The sequence below is a fragment of the Euleptes europaea genome, chromosome 15 (genome assembly GCF_029931775.1).
Source record: "Euleptes europaea isolate rEulEur1 chromosome 15, rEulEur1.hap1, whole genome shotgun sequence".
NCBI classification, from domain to species: domain Eukaryota; kingdom Metazoa; phylum Chordata; class Lepidosauria; order Squamata; family Sphaerodactylidae; genus Euleptes; species Euleptes europaea.
Genome location: NC_079326.1, coordinates 52,949,356 through 52,968,011, shown reverse-complemented (window position 1 = coordinate 52,968,011; position 18,656 = coordinate 52,949,356). Strand labels below are relative to the sequence as shown.

The following is an 18,656-nucleotide window of genomic DNA, read 5'->3' as shown; positions in this document are numbered from 1 at the left end:
GTATTGCAAAAGCATTTTATTAATCATGATGCAATGAGTGAAATAAAATATGTTTTATTTTGTAGGCCTAAACAGTCACTTGACGGCAAAACAAAAAACAGACCTCATCCATTTTCTTTTTAGCATTGTCCGCTAACAGTTAAAAAATATCCTTCCTTTTTATTTTACTTTATTTTTTCCAGCTTTACAAATACTAACATTAAACATAAACATAAAAGCATATTCCGTGAGATCACTACATTGTATTAGAGCTTACTTGAAATTATCCTTCAGTTATTAAATTCTTTGACTTCTCTATATCATCATTATATTCTCATATAATACACATTTACTGTTCTTGATTTTGACTTCTATTTCTTAGCATAAGGTTTAAAAATTCAATTTTTCATTCAATTCAGAAGTTGATTGATTATGTATTAGTGATGTTGCCTTTGCCGTAACTGCATACTCGTTTAATTTATTTATCAATTCATTCAATTCTGAACATTCATCTGCCTTCCATTTTCCTGCATATACTACCCTTGCCACTATTACTTAACAAAATATCCTTCCTTGACGTTACTGAATTCCTTATAGGAAAAATCAGGAGTTTTAGTAATTTCACTGTGCATTGCTGAGTTGAAGGGAAAGGTAAGCTTGTTGAGCTGCTGTGCAGAGCGTGCCAAATGGATTCTGAGGGCATGGTTCTTCTGAGCAGGCAGAGAGCTGGAGCCGTTCACACAGCTGTTTAATTGTGTCAAATACCAACAAATGTTGGTTCCTGTAGGTTGTCCGGGCTGTGTCACTGTGGTCTTAGTATTTTCTTTCCTGACGTTTCGCCCGCAGCTGTGGCAGGCATCTTCAGAGGATTAACACAGTGTTACTCCTCTGAAGATGCCTGCCACAGCTGCAGGCAAAACGTCAGGAAAGAAAATACCAAGACCACGGTGACACAGCCCGGACAACCTACAAGAACCAATGAACTCTGACCGTGAAAGCCTTCGACAATACCAACAAGTGTGTTGACCGTTTCCTCCCTGACAGGTAATTGCGCCTTAATTTTCACAAGGACGTGATGAAAAGACGAGCACCATGTTGTTTTGTCTTCAAGTCGACCCATCTTTTTAGAAACCATCTCCCACCACCACCGCACCATTTCCATTGATTACTGAGCTTCAATTTGATCTACCCTCATTCCCGTTTGGAGAACGATAAAACATTTTCCTCTCCCTCCTTCAAAAAAAAAAAGATGTCCTTTATCTCACACCGGGAACATGGATCTCGTTCTGTGATTGCCCAGTCGCCAAACAGTGGCTTGGCCATCGGGATTGCCCCACGGGCTTGTGCTCACTTTCCCTTTCCTCCTCCTTTTGACTCAGGCTTCCACAAACCTTCCCCAGCCCTGCTCACCTTAAACCAAAGTACAATTCAGCACTATGCCTGAACTGGTACAAACATAGTTACTGCTTGTCATAACTACAGAATGACATATTGGCTGGCCTCCTTTCCCCTTTCCTTTCCCTTTTCCCCTTTGTTCTTTGTCTCCTTCCCTTTTGGACCTGTCAGACTTCCGCTCACTTGGCGGTCTCCCCTGTTATCATATTTTGGTCCACCGTCACCATATCAGTGGTAACTCCCCCTTTATGAGGTAGGAGCGTCGTTTAGGGTGCTATATTGCACTGTACTAGATCAGGATTTATGGTCTTAGTTATATGCTTTAGTCTTATACTTTATATCTCCTTATTGTTTATTGTCTATACTGTAAGCTGCCCTGAGCCCGTTCATGCTGGGAAAGGGGAAGGTATACATTTTTAAAAATAATAAACTAGCTTCTACACCAGAGATTGAAACCAGGATTAGCTGCTAGTTTAAAACCAGCGGCTACACTACCACCGATTCAGATCTAATGTGGGCCAGAGAAGGGAGGGGGAGGAACAGCTGAGCCCATGGGGTGTTCCCCAGCACACAACCGTGGTTCAGTAATTGGATAAAGTGAAGTCTGACTCAAGGCATGGCTTTCAGGACAGAAAAAGACATTCCCTCAAGGTTATAAATGGTACTGTCATAGAACACTATGCATCCTTTTTTTATTTAACCCAACCTCACCCGCCTCCACATTGTGCTTGAAACGGGGTGGCCGTCAATATGAGGAGAATGTGCGGCTTCCGTGTAGAGCTGAAAATGTCCTGCGTGTGGGTATTCCGGTTTCTGTGGATGTGTGCCGCTCCTGTTGTCTGCTAGTCTTGATGTTGCCTCATTTCTCCATCCTTTCCCCCTTTCCTCCTGCTCCACACAGAAGAAGAGGAAGAAGAGGAAATGATTAAAGGTCCAGTGGAGTCTGAACCTAAGCTGCTCGTTCCCCTTGGTGAGGAACGTGAGAAAACGGGTGGGCCACTGGAGCCTATGCAGTGGGCCGAGGGCCATAGCGAGGCCCAGCAAGGTTCCATGGCTGAAGAACCCGTGACCCGCAATGGGGAGAATGTGGTAGCGGAGGAGCCCCTGAAAGCCCCTGAGCCTCCCTCTGTTGAGGAAGGTGTGTCCTCCGTACGGACCTGCATGTGTCAGCTGCATCCAAGCTGTTCTTGAGCTTTCGCCTCTCTGGCTTCCCATGGATTCCCCTCATTACTGATGCTCTTGTTGTTCTGCTTGAGGAGTGCATAAGAGGCAAGCCGGTTGTGCCAATGCTGTCTGATGATGCGCTTTCCCACCACCGCAGCTGATTCCTGTCTCTCTTTTTAAAAAAAATTATTTCTGCCCATGATACAGTATGCTATGCAGCCGAGCCGATGTACCACAAAGCTTTCCCTCCCTTCCCATTGCCGATGTGTTTGCCAGTCACATTGCTGATCAGTGTATTTTTTTTTCTCAGCACAGAGGTTCATCTGCTTTTCATTTCAATAAACCGAGTGGTTGACCTTGACTTTGACATAAAGAGGCTGAAACTGTTCGAATGTGCCTTGTTTGCAGTGTGCAATGTAGTTCCGCTTCTGCTTCCCGTGCATTTTCTGGCTCCCGTTTCCTCAAGGCTGTCGCCGCTTATGGCTTCTGTCATATCCTTGCCATTCATTGCAGCCCACCATGACCCTCTTTAGCCGTGGCCCAAAATATTGAGTTTACAGCTACTTGACCCTTCTTACAAGTTGTTGACTCAAGTGGAAATCCCAGAGCGGGGAGAAAAATCACATGGATTCACGAGGTCTTCTGGAGATCATAACGAAGAGCCCGATTTTAGGTGTGGAGGGTAAATTCATGCGTTGCTAACTCAAGCGAATCACGCCGAAACTTCTGCTTGGGTGAAAATTAAATACGAGCTTCTCAATTTGGGCTTTTCATGGTAGTTTGAACCCTCTTCAGCCAGATGGGCTGTGATCCAGAGGTCAAGGTGTGCAAGCGTCATGTTTCTCTGCAAACAGATGCACTAGCCGTTGCACAGATAATTGTGTGAGAATTCATCTTAAATTCCATGACAGGTATTTTTTATGAAAAGCATTATTAAATACCCTTTAAGTCTTTGAAGGGCTGTCACTTAGAGGAGGGCAAGGAGCTGTTCCTGTTGGCAGCAGAGGAGAGAACTTGCAATAATGGGTTTAAAATTCAGGCGGAAAGGTAGCGGCTGGATATTAGGGGGAAATGTTTACAGTAAGAGTTGTTCAGCTACTTAGGGAGGTGGTGAGCTCCCCCTCACTGGCAGTCTTCAAGCAGAAGCTGGGCAAATGCTTGTCAGGGATGCTTAGCGTGGTGTAGTGGTTAAGAGCAGTGGTTTGGAGTGGTGGTGTCTGATCTGGAGAACTGGGTTTGATTCCCCACTCCTCCACATGAGCAGTGGAGGCTAATCTGGTGAACTGGATTTGTTTCCCCACTCCTACACATGAAGCCAGCTGGGTGACCTTGGACAAGTCATACTCTCTCAGCCTCACCCACCTCACAGGGTGTCTGTTGTGGGGAGGGGAAGGGAAGGTGCTTGTAAGCCAGTCTGCCTTAAGTGGTAGAGAAAGTCGGCATATAAAAACCAACTCTTCTTCTTCTTCATGACTGATACTGCATTAAGCAGGGGGTTGGGCTAGATGGCCAGTATGGCCCCTTCCAACTCTATGATCCGATGATTCTGTGAGTGTACAAATGGCAGATGAGGAAATCATGTGCATTGGGAGGGGGGAAATCTAACATCATACTCATTGATGGGGACTTAAAATGACTTAATGGGAGGATATTTTGGAGGTCAATTTGATGGCACCTCACACACACACTATTAGGAAAATTGACACTGGAGAATTGTCTCCTTGCAGAAGTAAAAGAAAAATTGTGAGGAATATACTTATAGTGGATATACTTTCAACAACCTTTAGGTTGTTGGTTGGTTAGATTATAATTACTAGTGCTAGGTTATAATTATTAATGGTTAAGGGCTTGAGCTATCGTGGCTATTTAGAAATTCTGCCAAAGTGAGTTAATACATTTTGCTTGCAATCCTGAAGAGGGGGACTGAAGCTTTATGTAGTAATCAGATGTCTTCATCAGATGCAGTGAATTGAACTCTGGCTTTGCAAAGATTATGCTGGACTAAACGTTGGCTAGTCTTTAAGTTGCTAGTAGAGTCCTGTTTTGTTCTGCAGCAACAGAGTAACACGGCTACACATCTGGATAGAGTCAGGTGCAAAGGTGTCTTAGTGGAAGAGGATCAGCTTGGCGTGCAGAAGGTCCCCGGTTCAATTCCCACTATCTCCAGTTGAAAGGATCAGGTCGTAGGTGATGTGAAAGACCTCAGCCTGTGGCCCTGGAGAGCCACTGCCAGTCTGAGTAGACAATATTGACCTTGATGGTCCAATGGTCTGATTCAATGTAAGGCAGCTTCATGTATTTGTGTATTCATTCAGTTTTGCAAAACTGTAAGTTGCACAATGCCCAGAGTGTGACTGTCCTTTCCAACCTGCACCTGATAGGCAACACCGTGAAAATAAACTAAACTGTATGTGTGTGAAGTGCCATCAAGTTGCAGTTGACTTACGGAGACCCTGTAAGGTTTTCAAGGCAACAGGCGTTCAGAGGTGGGTTTGCCGTTGCCTTCCTCTACATAGTGACCCTGGACCTCCTTGGCGGTCTCCCATCCAAATACTAACCAGGGCCTACCCTGCTTAGTTCTCGAGATAATTAAATTACAGCTCAACATATTCCCAGTTGGTAAGCTTCCAGAGGTATCTCACTGTCATCTCTTGGAGTGCTGGATGGGAAGGGCTTTGGGACTGACCCAGCAAGACAGTTTTTACATAGTTAATTGTTCAACTTATAGTGCATAGCAAAGTGAAACAGCTTTTTCTTATGTTGGGTTCCTGTGTTAGCACTTGTACAAGGAAAAGTGCTTCTCCGCAAAAGAGATCCCGCTGCTGTTCTTCAGAACGAATCCTCTGGATCACAGTCCACAGTGTTTATTTCCATGCTCACACGATGCAGTTTGTTACTGGCCTTCTTCATCCTGCTTAAATTTGTGAATTTATGAGATGATTATCAAATCAGTGATGATACTTCAAAGTCTGTGGGAAGAAAGCCAAGTCGAAAATATTATACTAGAACTACGAGAACGTTTGACAACATTGAATTTTTTCCCTCTGTTTAGAAGGATACTAACAATAATATGTACATGTTTTGCAGCCCAATGCTATGCATGTTTACTCAGAAGTAAGCCCAACTGACTGCACTGGGGTTTAGTCCCAAGTAAGTGCACACAGGTTAGCAGCATTAATGATATATTATTTTGGATTCCTTCAAAATTAATGAAAGATACCTCTTATTGTCTGCTGACCTCAGACATATTCTAACATATGTCTTAACATATGTAGTAGATTGCATTGTGACTGGCCCCAAAAATTGAATGGAGGAATCAGAAATTTTATCAAGTACTTGCAAAATATTTGGGAAATGCATCATTATTGAAAAAGTTACATTAAAAATATTACCATTTCCACATATTTAAAATCAGAAAACCAAAGACCTGGATCTTCTCGGCAATGGGCTAGATATCGCAGCTTGTACATATTTTCCTTTCCCCCGCCCCTATAAAATCTTCCTCTCCAAGAATGTGTGAGGAGTTCTGTGTTCAGTTCATCTTGTATAAGAACAATTTCATCACAGTGATCTGGGGCCGGGTGAGCCGGGTTTGAAATAAATAAAATGGAACAAAAGAAAAACATTTTCCCCATAACAAGTGGCTATGTTGCTATGCTATTGTTACTTTGGTACCGGTCAGTCATAAAGAATTGTGTCATTAATATTGTCAGAATACAGTCCTCCTCGTGCCTGTTGTAAAATGTACAACTACACTTTTATAGGACCACAGTCCGGGATTTATGTCCACTTCGTTGGGCGAGAAAGCAAACAAATACAAAGTTGGGTTTGTCTCCAGTCTAATGATTGTGAAGAAATTGGCCTGTGACAAACAAGTATTATAATTGGCCATTTGGTTCTATTTGGGTTTATGTGTGTGGCACACATTAACGTAAGTTTTGTTCTTCTAAAAGAGAGCAAAAAATAAATAAACTGTTCAAAAACAGCTCTCTAAATAGGCTGCCTTGGTTGCATGTGGCCGTGTTTTTACCACTCTGCCTTGCCAATTGATGCCTCTGCTTGTAAATGCTTGAAAATGATAATGTTATAAAATCCAGTCAAACAACTACAGATTTACTTGCAGCTTCCAAGATGGAAATCCGTGGCCAAGAAGGTGCATCCCCATTTGCAGCCGAGCCGTTACACACAAAGGAATCAGAGCGAGGAAGTAAGACTAGTGAGCAACCTATACATGATGCCTTAGTTCCCCAGCCAGCAAAAACAGAGACTCTAGGAAAAACAGAGGGCGAAGAAGACGAGGACACGCTTCCAGTTCTATTGGGACAGACTTTAGATGGAAGTCTGCTAAAGAAAGAGGACTGGCATTTTGTAAAACCCAGTGTCGATTTAACCGGAGAGTTTCATCTACATCAAAAAGAAGATTTCTCAGCAGGATTGCAAAAAGAAAATAAAACTGAGGAAAAGTCCACAAAGAAAGCTGTCATTGAAACAATACCCTTAAAGTCTACCACGGATCTTGTAGATGTTAAAAAAAGCATAGGTGAAAGCATAGGTTCCTTCTCACCTTCCGAATCTGCAATGAACATTACAGGCACATTTAAAAGTGCCTTTGCTTCTGAAACTTTGCAAGCTGGTCTGCATATATCTCCACCAGAGGATAGTAAAAAAATGACACCTATGTCCACCGTTACAGTGATTACCAAAGACTTTTCAAGAGACAGAAAAATGGACAAAGACCCAGTGAAAAAACTGGGAGACGAATTTGCGGTGATAGCTAGTCATGCCTCAAAACCGTTTTCGGAGCAAACATCAACCAAGAATGTTCCTCTTTGGGAAGAAGAGAAAGATATGACAGAGGAAGAAAGTGATGAAGAAAGGTACTCTGCCCCACACAGAGAGAAACTCAGAGCATTAGATGATCAGATTTATGTAACGCATGACCAACCCACAACAGTTTTGGGTGCAGAAATCACGGGGAAAGAAATGGACCTTAAAAAATCATCTGATGTTCTCAGAGGAGAAGGAGGGCTAGAGACTATTGCAGATTCAACAATACTTGATGTTAAAAAAGTGGAAAAGCATGAGACTGCCAGAGACAGGTTCAACCAAGAATTGTGTCGTGAAAAGTGTAAAGAGACTTCAGATAAAGTTTTATCATCTCCAGTAACAGAGGAAATCCCCGTTGATCCAAGTGAAGAACCTCTGAAAGGAAAAGGTGCTGGAAAGGATGGAAGAGGGGAAACATTTTCTGTTGCCGATTCAGCAACTCACAAGGTGCAGGCAGAAGAAGATAAATCAGGAATGTCTAAGTATTTTGAGACGTCAACCCTTAAAGATGAACCTGCTAAGGGCGACGTGCTGGAACAGGGTACTGGATACTATGAACTGAGTGATACTAAAGAACAGGCCTATGACCCTTATCATAAAGACTTCTTAGTATCTAAAAAAGATCCTGAGGAATTTACTCTAGAGTCAGCACAACACCCCAGTGGGTCTGCTCATGAAGTAGGGTATAGTACTCTTGTTCAGGGGTTCCCGGAAGAGAAATCTGAGGGTCCCAGCTCTCCTACAGAAAGACTGTACACAATTGACCCAAACGTGTATGGAGATAAGAGAGAACTCCATAGTAAAAATAAAGATGACTTGACCCTAAGCAGGAGCTTGGGACTGGGTGGTCGATCCGCCATAGAGCAGAGGAGTATGTCTATTAACTTGCCCATGTCCTGCTTGGATTCCATAGCCCTGGGATTTAACTTTGGGCGCATGCATGACCTCTCACCACTAGGTTCAGATATTATGGATAATGGCAGTGGGGACGAGGGAGAGGACTATTTGCCAGCCACCACCCCAGCAGGAGAAAAAGCCCCCTCCTTCCCACCAGAGAGCAGGGAAGAAGAGGAGAAAATTGAGGTGCCAAAAGGAACAGGAGGAGGAGATATTCAAGTTGAACCCTTGTGTGAGTCGCCCTTCCTGGCTAAAGATTACTACAAGAATGGGTCTGTAATGGCTCCAGACTTGCCTGAAATGTTAGACTTAGCTGGCACAAGGTCGAGACTCGCATCTGTGAGTGCAGATGCTGAAGGGACTCAAAAGAAGCCTGTTTCTCCAGAGGCTGTTGTAGAGGACAGTGGCGCAACCCACCACCTTATAGCCGATGAAAACCACATGACTCTAAAAGCTGACAGTCAGCTAGAAGATCTGGGCTACTGTGTTTTCAACAAGTACACCGTGCCGATGCCGTCTCCAGTCCAAGACAGCGAGAATTTGGGGGGAGAGGCCTGCCCTTTTGACGAGAAAATGAGGAGAAGTGTCGTCACGGACCTGTCTTTGATAGAAGTGAAGTTGGCCGCGGCCGAGCGAGCCAAAGAGCAACAAGATGCTTCTGGCGACTTAGCAATTTTGGGCAAGGAGTTTGAGCAGGAGAGGAAAGCAATCGATAAACTTGACACCGTGCTAGAAAAAAGTGAGGAGCATGTTGATTCTAAAGAAGCCTGTTCTTCGGAGGACACCGAACATGAAACAACAAAGCTTACTTCTACGTCAGAAAGTGCAGATAAAAATCTAGTTGGATTGGATGAGAAAGTGTCTTTGTTGACTGTGGGGGATGAAAAGGACGTGCACATTGCTGCAGAGGCAGGCAAGACAGACGTCTCCTACAAACCAAACTATGATGCTATAAAGCATGATATGGATTCCGCTGCTCGGAAAGTTGAGGAAGAATACCAAAGTAAGTTAGGAGTTCATGTCAGTGAGTCTGTTTCACAGCAGGGCACAGAGCATCAAGAACAGACCCTAGCCACGTTGCCCCAAGAACCCGCAACCTGTGCAAAAGCTGAGCCTAGTCATGCAAAAGACGCCATCAAGCTAACAGAGAGTGAAGTGAAGGAAAAGGGACCCAAACCTGACCTGGTGCATCAAGAAGCAGTCGATAAAGAAGAATCCTATGAGTCAAGTGGAGATAACGATCAACCCCAAGAAAGCTTGCCGGGAGAAGCTGCAAAACCATTGGATGGCAAAAGAGAAAGACCACCTCTGCCAGAAAAGGAAATTGCATCACTGCTAGTAGCAAAACAGCCACCCGCAGAAGCAGATGCCTCTGAAACAACACAAGAAGAAACACATGAGATTCAAATGGAGAGTATACCACAGGCTAAAGAAAATAACATGGAAACTCTGGAAGCTGCTGGCCCTGTGGAAACCAAAGAGTCTCTACCATGTGATTTAATGCACAGGAAAGCAATAGGAGACAAAGAAGGAGAAGAACCAAAGCAAGAGAGCAAGGAAGATGTAAAACAAATAGAAGAGAGTAAGGAAGAAGCAGAACAAGTGGAAGAGATTACGGGACAGGTAAAACGAGAGGAAGAGAGCCAGCGAGAAGAAGAGGAAGGAAAAAGTAAGCAAGATGAACAAAAAGTGGAGCACAAACAAGAAGAACCAGAGGAAGAGAAAAAGCAGAAAGTAGAACGAGAAGAGAGGAAGCAGGAAATAGAAGAGGAGGAGGAGAAGCAAGGAGATCAGCAGGAGGAAGAGAGCAAACAAGAGGAAGAAGAGACTAAGAAAACGAGCAAAGAAAGGGACGGGAAGAAACAGGGCGCAGAGGAGAAGGCAGCCCCAGGGGAACCATCTGAGCTGAAAGGAATAATAGAATCTGTTGTAACAATTGAGGATGACTTCATTACAATAGTGCAGACCACAGTAGACGAAGGAGAAACCAGCTCCCATAGCGTGCGCTTTGCTGAAACCCAGCAGGCCAAAACAGAAGAAGAAGGGATCCAGCCTGAAGAGGAGGCAGGAATAGAGATGGTCACTGACGTTGAAATGGAGACAAAAGAAAGCTCTCTGGAAGCTCCTGGCTCTCCAGAGATGGAAGGAGTCCCCTTAACGGATTACAAGACAGAGACATACGATGATTATAAAGATGAAACGACCATTGATGACTCCATCCTGGACACAGACAGCATATGGGTGGATACTCAAGGTGTGCCTTATCCTTTTACCTTTTCCCCCTCCCCAAATAGTTTCCTAATAATCAAATGATAATAATTAATCTTAGTACATTCAAGATTATTGTTTTAAAAAGTTAATGCCAGTGTAAAGCTACCTGATTTTTATAAAAAAAAATTTTTTGAAAACCCTTCAGAACACAATTAACATTTTTCTTACTAATTCTGTTTTTTTTATTGTTGTTGTAATTTACTCTGATCCTGCAGATGATGATAGGAGCATCATGACGGAACAGTTAGAGCCTGTTCCTAAAGAGGAGAAGGCAGAGACAGAATTGCGGAGACCGTCCCTTGATAAGCATAAAAAAGAGAAACCTTTAAAAACGGGGAAAGGCAGGATTTCTACTCCTGAAAGGAAAATAGCTAAAAAGGAACCTAGCACAATCTCCAGAGACGAAGCGAGAAGGAAAAAAGGTTCATGTAATACTCTCGTTTCCTTTCGTGCCATACTATGAGCTGTTCATCTGTTCTGCAAGAAGAGTATTTTAGAAGTACTGTCCCCCATTTTAATTGAAAGACATTCATTTGGGTTAATGGCAAGGTACGCGGACTCCTTGACTTCTAAACCCGTAGTGTCCTTTTATGGATCAACTCAGCACCGTATATGACTCTTGTGATCCCCCAGACCACACACACTGAACAGTTTCAAATTTCACAGGACCGGCCCAAGGGTACTCCAAAAGCCAAGTCCAAGGGTTCAAGCCGAGGTCCAGACAGAGCAAACAGTTCACAGCAGGTTCAGCAAGGTCAGGAGTAGATAGACACGTTGCTTCCACACATCTCTGCCCTTCCCAGATGCTTATCAACAGCACGCCACTCAGGCAGCCTGTAATGCCATGAACCTGCCAGCCACCTCAGACCTGCTCCTGCAAGCACTCATCCCCGCTGTCAGTGTTGGGTCGGTACCGAGCTGCCAGTCGTGCACTTCGCCTCCGGTCCTGTAAGGTCCTACGTGTATGCCTCCTCCACCATTCCTGAGGCTCTGGTGATGAGGGGGGTGAGCAGACAGGCAGTTGGCTTCCCGTAGCTGGCTCAGAGCTGAGGAGGAGTTGCTGCGCTGGTTCCTGGCTGCAACTTTGGGCCTGGCCCCGCAGGGGCTGCTTCTTCCTGTACCACCTCAGCCGCTGGCTGTGGATAGAAGCCAGCGGCTGCTGGCTGACTCTTCATCAGAGTAGTCATCGGAGTCCCCTGGACCTGGCTGGGCCATGACGCTGACATTTAATCACTGCCTCTTCATATTCTTTAATCCCAAAGGAATATGACCGACATAATTTAACTGAAACTTGTAGTGCTCTGGCCGTCGACACGGTACTATTTCAATCTCGTTAGTTGCCAAATCAGTCACATGAGCTGTCTCGCTGGTGGTGGTGGAAAGTACTATCACGTCTCGGCTGACTTATGGCAACCCCGTAGGGCAAGGGTGTCAAACATAAGGCCTGCAGGCCGGATCCACCCCCTTGAGAGCTATTATCCGGCACGTGAGCCTGCCGAGGCAGCCCCCCTCCCACTCTTGATCTGGGCTGGCAAGGCATGGCCCAGCCCGACCAAGTGACATTTATGTCATATGTGGCCCTTGTAACAATTGAGTTCGATGCCCCCTGCCGTAGGGTTTTCAAGACGATACGGTCCGAGGCGGTTGGCCACTGCCCGCCTCCGCATAGCAACCCTGGACTTCCTTGGTGGGTCTCCCATCCAAACACCAGCCGGGGCCAACCCTGCTTAGCTTCCGAGATCTGATGGGATCGGGCTAGCCTGGGCCATCCAGGTGAGGGAGGTGTCTCGCTACCGCTGCTATTTTTACCAGCAAGAGGACTGAAACTGAGAAAGGACAACTTGCCGAGCTGGTCTGTGGTTTTGTGGGGACGGGTGAGTGTTCGGCGCTCTGACCCAGGCCACGCTGCCAAAGCCAAAGATAGGCCTAGACCCTACAGCTCGGTCACTGAACTGTAAGCATCTTGAGTTGTGTGCCACAGTATGTTCACCATTGGGGGGGGGGGTTCACTGTTGAGATCTTTGCTGAAGTCCCCACAATGAAAGAGACATGATTGTACCGTGACAGCCATGGGGATTTTGGACAGTCCTATGCACTTGGAGTACAATTTGCCCCTCTTGCAAGGGCAGTGGTGGCGGGTGGGGGTGTCATCGGTCACCCCACAATGTAAAGGGAGCCAGTTGTTCCCTGCGACACCCTCTCATTCTCGACAACTTCAAGGTCTTGTTGACTGGCTCCCTTGCCGCCAACAACCCGTAGTATACTGTCATGTTGAATTATATTTCTGTTTCGAATATAAATATATATTTATTTCTGATTGTATGCTCTTGTTCTCTCGTCTATAGCTGTGTATAAGAAAGCCGAACTTGCTAAAAAAGCTGATGTTCAGGCTCACTCTCCTTCCAGGAAAATCATTTTAAAACCTGCTATCAAACATACTAGACCAACTCATCACTCCTGTGTTAAGCGGAAGCAGACAGGTGACTGCGGTCTTGAATTTATGCAACGTGGCTGGCAAACATAGACATCGTTCTTATTATTATTATTTGGAATTTCATCGCTCTACTGGCTGCTCAAAAGTTTTAATTTGAATTTTTTTCTTTCCTCCGAGACTTTTTTCGGCTGTCGTGAATGATATGGCTTATTTGCTCTGTGTGTGTGTGTGTTTTCATGCTCTTCTTTTTATTTAACAGGCCATGCTCATGCCTGCTTGTCATTCTCGGACTCTCGAGTGCCGTGGTTGTTTTTTGGCATTGTGTTTTGACAGTGGTGTGGTAGATAGACCCTTTATTTTATTTGGGTTGTTTTCATTATTTTTAAATTTTTCTTTTTGCTGTTCTGGTGGGGAAATGCTGATGGCTTTAAACCATGGTTTACATTTTTTCCCCATCTCCTTTTCCCTTTTTTCCCTCTCATGCATAACAACGAGAAGCATCTCCGCATTCGTTTGAGCTTGTATTGATATTGTCTGCATTGGGTCTTTCAAGTCTAATGGCTGTGGTTTACATGTTTAAAGTTTTATGTATAAAACCACAACATCTGCAGGTGAATCCAGGTCTGTGACGAAGCCAGAAGAGAAGAAATCACCAGTTGGGGCAGCACACCAATTTCAACCTAAATAGCTTTCTCGGATATTTATGTTTTACAAAGAGGACCCTGGAAAATCTAGGAGGGGAAAATGGAAAATTCTTGCAGCGTATGAACATATCTGATACAATGAGCAGTGATCACTAATGTGGCACCCATGGGCAACCATGGGACACCAATGTATTTCCAGTGCCCACTTGTGGTGTAGTGGTTAAGAGTGGGGGTTTGGAGCAATGGACTCTGATCTGGAGAACCGGGTTTGATTCCCCACTCCTACACATGAAGCCAGCTGGGTGATCTTGGGCAAGTCACAGCTCTTAGAGCTCTCTCAGCCCCACCTACCTCACAGGGTGTCTGTTGTGGGGAGGGGAAGGGGAAGGGAAAGGTGATTGTAAGATGGTTTGTTTCTTCCTTAAGTGGTAGAGAAAGCCAGCGTACAAAAACCAACTCTTTTTCTTCTTTTTATATGCTGACTCTACCACTTAAGGAAGAATCAAACCAGCTTACAGTCTCCTTCCCCTCCCCACTACAGACGCCCTGTGAGGTAGATGGGGCTGAGAGAACTGTGACTAGTCCAAGGTCACCCAGCTGACTTCAGTGTAGGAGTTGGGAAACCAACCCGTTTCACCAGATTAGCCTCCGCCTCTCATGCGGAGGAGTGGGGAGTCAAACTCGGTTCTCCAGATCAGAGTCCAGCGCTCCAAACCACTGCTCTTAACCACTACACCACACTGGCTCTTCTTCTTTTTCCCTAAAGCATTGCTTTCCTAAAAGAAAGGGCCAGTTGACCCCAGGAGATACCACCTTTGGACCTGGAGGACCTGGACCCATTTGGAAATAGCTGTTCCCATCTCAGGGGGATGCTTGACTCTGATCCTCCCAATATTTTGTGATTTCCCCCCCCCCCCAGTACCCATCTTGTAATTGGTCTTACACACACGCCCAAGGTGGCAATTTTGTGCTGGCGCCTACTACCTTTTCTTATAATTCCCTAAGCGTCCACAGGCCGAGCAAGTTTGAGGAACCCTGATTTAGATTCGGCTAACCCCAGGAAAATCACTTTTATTTCCTGCCAGTTTGAGCAGCACTGATGAAAACATCCTCCTTTCGTTTGTTTGCTTGTTTATATAGTTAATGGTATTTTTGCACTAGGCATTTGGAAATAAAGGGATGCTTTAGTTAATATCTGTGCAATTCCACTAGAGTGCAGAATAACATCGTGAAGCTCTTTTGAAATTTTTACCTGAATTACATTTATAGAAAGATGGTCCTTGGCTTATACTCCTTGACGATGAAAGCTGTATTTTATAGCAGATACAATCTGTTTTATAAAATACAGCTGCAAAGATATATTTTTTTGCCGGTGCCTGACCCCACAAAACCGAGAAAAAAACATAGATTTATAGAAAGTGGTGTCATTTATGTATGCTGCTCTCAATTGGAGAGATTGGTCACATACAGCCCATTCCTGAGAGTTGCCACAAGTGGGAATGGTGTTGCCGCGGTGGCACCACGACTCCTCCAATGAGATTTTGCGGCTGCTGCGGCAGGTAAAAAGGGCAATTTTTAAAAAAATGATGGAAAATGAGGTGGGAAAGCCCCATACAGAAGAGCAATGGTGCACCAACAAAAACGTGGTACACCACTGCCGTTGCTTAAAGGGGCGTTCTCGGGCTGGAAGGAGTTAGGAAGCTGCCTAACGGTAGCTCTGTCCCCCCAGAATGCCCCGGGAATGCCTCCTGGGATGCTGGCGTGAGGTCTTGTGCCAGGAGGACACCAGTGGGAGCCCGAGCCAGCGTCCGTGGACCGTGCTACCGCCACAGTCCAAGGGAGACGGCGTAAGTGCCCCTACGCTGGCATCCCTGCCAGTTTAGACTGAGCGAGTGGCACAGACGCCGGTGTAGGAGTCACGCCGCCTCCTAAGCCGATTCGGGGGACCTCCCCAGGAATGCGCCCATAATGTGTATCATACCCCTACTTTTGGAGTGTGAAGGGAAACTATTATTTGGATTGCAGTGTACAACAGCCTAAGCTTTCATGGTTTTAAAATCCTTCATCACTGGTATTTTCTGCCTCATAAATGCTGTTGTGGAGGGGAAGTCCTGTGTTCGTAGTGAGAGGGAGGATTTGGCGATAATCACCCTTCCTTCCTGTTCACTGAAACTCTCCATTGGATCCAAGCTGCTGTTTGCACACTCTTTCTATATAACAATAAAAGTCATCAGTACTTTAAAAAAATTAAAGCTGAAAATTTAAATTCGGGGAAGGAGCATAGAGTCTTCCTCATGAGGAAATGTTTCCTGCTGTATATGAACAAGGGGGTGGGGTGGAAATGAAAGCTTATTTCCTCTATGAGGGACCTTGGAAATGTAGCTGTCCATTCCCTTCTCTCAGAAATGGGGTGAGCGTGGCAAAACTGAAACTATTTGGTTTTGTTTACTCAGTTCTGCATTCGGTTCTGAGAGCTGCTAGCCACCGCGCTCACTGTTTCTATGTTCAGAGCATCATGGGTGTGTTATCCATGGGTGGCTCAAGGCTAGGGTTGCCAGCCTCCAGGTACTGGAAAAAAAGGGAAGGCTCCGTGCTGTATAGTAGGTAAACCAAACCAGAAACAGCACGCAAGAACAATATGATATAAATACAAATATATTAAAGTGACAAGTGAAAAGGTGAAATAAGCAAAAATACAAACAACAAAATGCACAAATATACACAACAAAAAATTCCCAGCCTAGACAATTCAATCATCAGAAACTGATATAATGTAACAAGTTCAAAGGTAAATATTCAGATCACAGATCTTGAAAATGCTTGTCCTATATAATCTTGTATTTCTCTTTTGCAGGAAGAAGTAGACAGCAGGCTTGGGAACAAACATCAAGAATTAATCCATAGCTTCATTGATAGGACGTGTTGTCTAGATCATGTGACCACGTTTCGCTATGAGCTTCATCAGCTATGCAATCTGTGCATAATAAAACATACTTATATTGACATATATTTATGACTAATTATTTAACAAAAATATTAGTATTAAAACCATCATATTATACAAATCAAAAAATATTATAAATATAATATACCATTCTTACTAAAAAAAAAAAAGAGGGCTAGGGACACCCTTTTCACTAATACTAGTGCTAACAGGGATTCTAATAATATCAACTGGTCTTTACAATTCAGTTCCCATTCACATCTTATAAACAACATCATAAGAAAACATTGACACCTACTGGATACTATTCCAGGTTGCCAGTCTCCCCCCCCCCTTTGTGGATTATGCCGATCTCGGGCTATTAGGGATGCTATAATACACACTGACTATCTTCTTACTAATTCTTCTGTTGAACTTCCTAACACTTCCCTCTTACCACCAGCCATAGGTCATCATCGCTGTGGATCCCGTTCAGTTTGCAATCTTTGCCTGCCAGTGAAAGAACTCAGCTCTGTGAGCACCGGGTTCAAGTTCACATTACGACAATTTTCTAACTGCATCTAAGCAGGTCGTTTATTGCATTATTTGCAAATGTAAATTAATGTACATGGGTAGTACGATTAGGACAGTAAGAACACGCATATGTGAACACCGCTCGAGAATACGCGCTCGCGTTATGGAAGCACTTTAACATCACACTTTGTAGAAAAAGGTCATAATGAAAATGACGTCTTTTGTGTATTATGGCAATACAGAGGACTCCCATATGATCTTCAAAATACCCAAAAAAATTTTCTCCAAATGGAGACCAAATTTATTTTTTTTATTCTGGACCCTCGCACCTGGGGGCTTGAATACTGAAATTGAGTATTCTTGCTTCTTATAGGCATAATGATACAAATTGTTTGATGTTCCTTTAAGATACATTCCTTTTAGTTAGCAAACTGACCTTTTGCTTCATTGCTCACACCTGCAATTCTTGTCTTATTGAAACAAAGTGAAATGTTTTCTCATCCTGTCTTTGAGATCCTTGTGAGGAACCAGTCTGGTCCGTTATGAAATGATACCTATTAGGTGCATTCTATTTCCTCTTTTTTTGGTAAGAATGGTATATTGTATTTATAATATTTTTTTGATTTGTATAATATAATGGTTTTAATACTAATATTTTTGTTAAAGAACTAGTCATAAATATATGTCAATATAAGTATGTTTTATTATGCACAGATTGCATAGCTGATGAAGCCCATAGCGAAACGTGGTCCCATGATCTAGACAACACGTCCTATCAGTGAAGCGATGGATTAATTCTTGATGTTTATTCCCAAGCCTGCTGTCTACTTCTTCCTGCAAAAGAGAAATACAAGATTATTTAGAACAAGCATTTTCAAGATCTGTGATCTGAATACTTATCTTTGAACTTGTTATATCAGTTTCTGACGATTGTTTGAATTGTCTAGGCTAGGGATTTTTTGTTGTATATATTTGTGCATTTTGTTCTGTTTGTATTTTTGCTTATTTCACCTTTTCACTTGTCACTTTAATATATTTGTATTTATATCATATTGTTCTTGCGTGCTGTTTCTGGTTTGCTTTAGCCTCCAGGTACTAGCAGAAGATCTCCTGCTATTACAACTGATCTCCAGCCAACAGAGATCAATTCCCCTAGAGAAAATGGCCACTTTGGCCATTGGACTCCATGGCACTGAAGCCCCTCCCCAAACCCCACCCTCCTCAGGCTTCACCCCAAAAACCTCCCACTGGTGGCAAAGTGGGACCTGGCAACCCTACTCAAGACTTCCTTTGCTTCCTACTTTTCAGTAGTGAGCTTTGAAGAAGGAACAGGAACCTTATCTTCTAGAGTGTTTTGTTTCAGAATGCCCTAAGTTTCACATAATACACATCCCTTATTTTGGTTATTTCTGTAAAAACAGCCCTGTTTGTGACTAATCCATAGGCCAAGAGTCCTTAAAAGTACTCTATTACATTTTTGTAGCTGCAGTCTTCAACATATTTACCTGGAAGACGATCCTGTGAAAATCAATGGGACTTTATTCCAAGTAAACTTGCATAGATTTCATAAAAGAGTAACCTTGTAATA

General features: G+C 43.9%; 1 protein-coding gene across 1 annotated transcript in view; it reads left to right on the top strand.

Moving 5' to 3' along the window:
* The window catches only part of MAP2 (microtubule associated protein 2), a 209,765-nt gene that overhangs the window by 165,483 nt on the left and 25,626 nt on the right, over positions 1-18,656 (top strand). The window contains exons 7-10 of the mRNA XM_056861555.1: positions 2,276-2,512; positions 6,662-10,516; positions 10,749-10,955; positions 12,879-13,013. Of these exons, the coding sequence (XP_056717533.1) occupies positions 2,276-2,512; positions 6,662-10,516; positions 10,749-10,955; positions 12,879-13,013 (4,434 nt within the window). The remainder of the gene's footprint in view (positions 1-2,275; positions 2,513-6,661; positions 10,517-10,748; positions 10,956-12,878; positions 13,014-18,656) is intronic.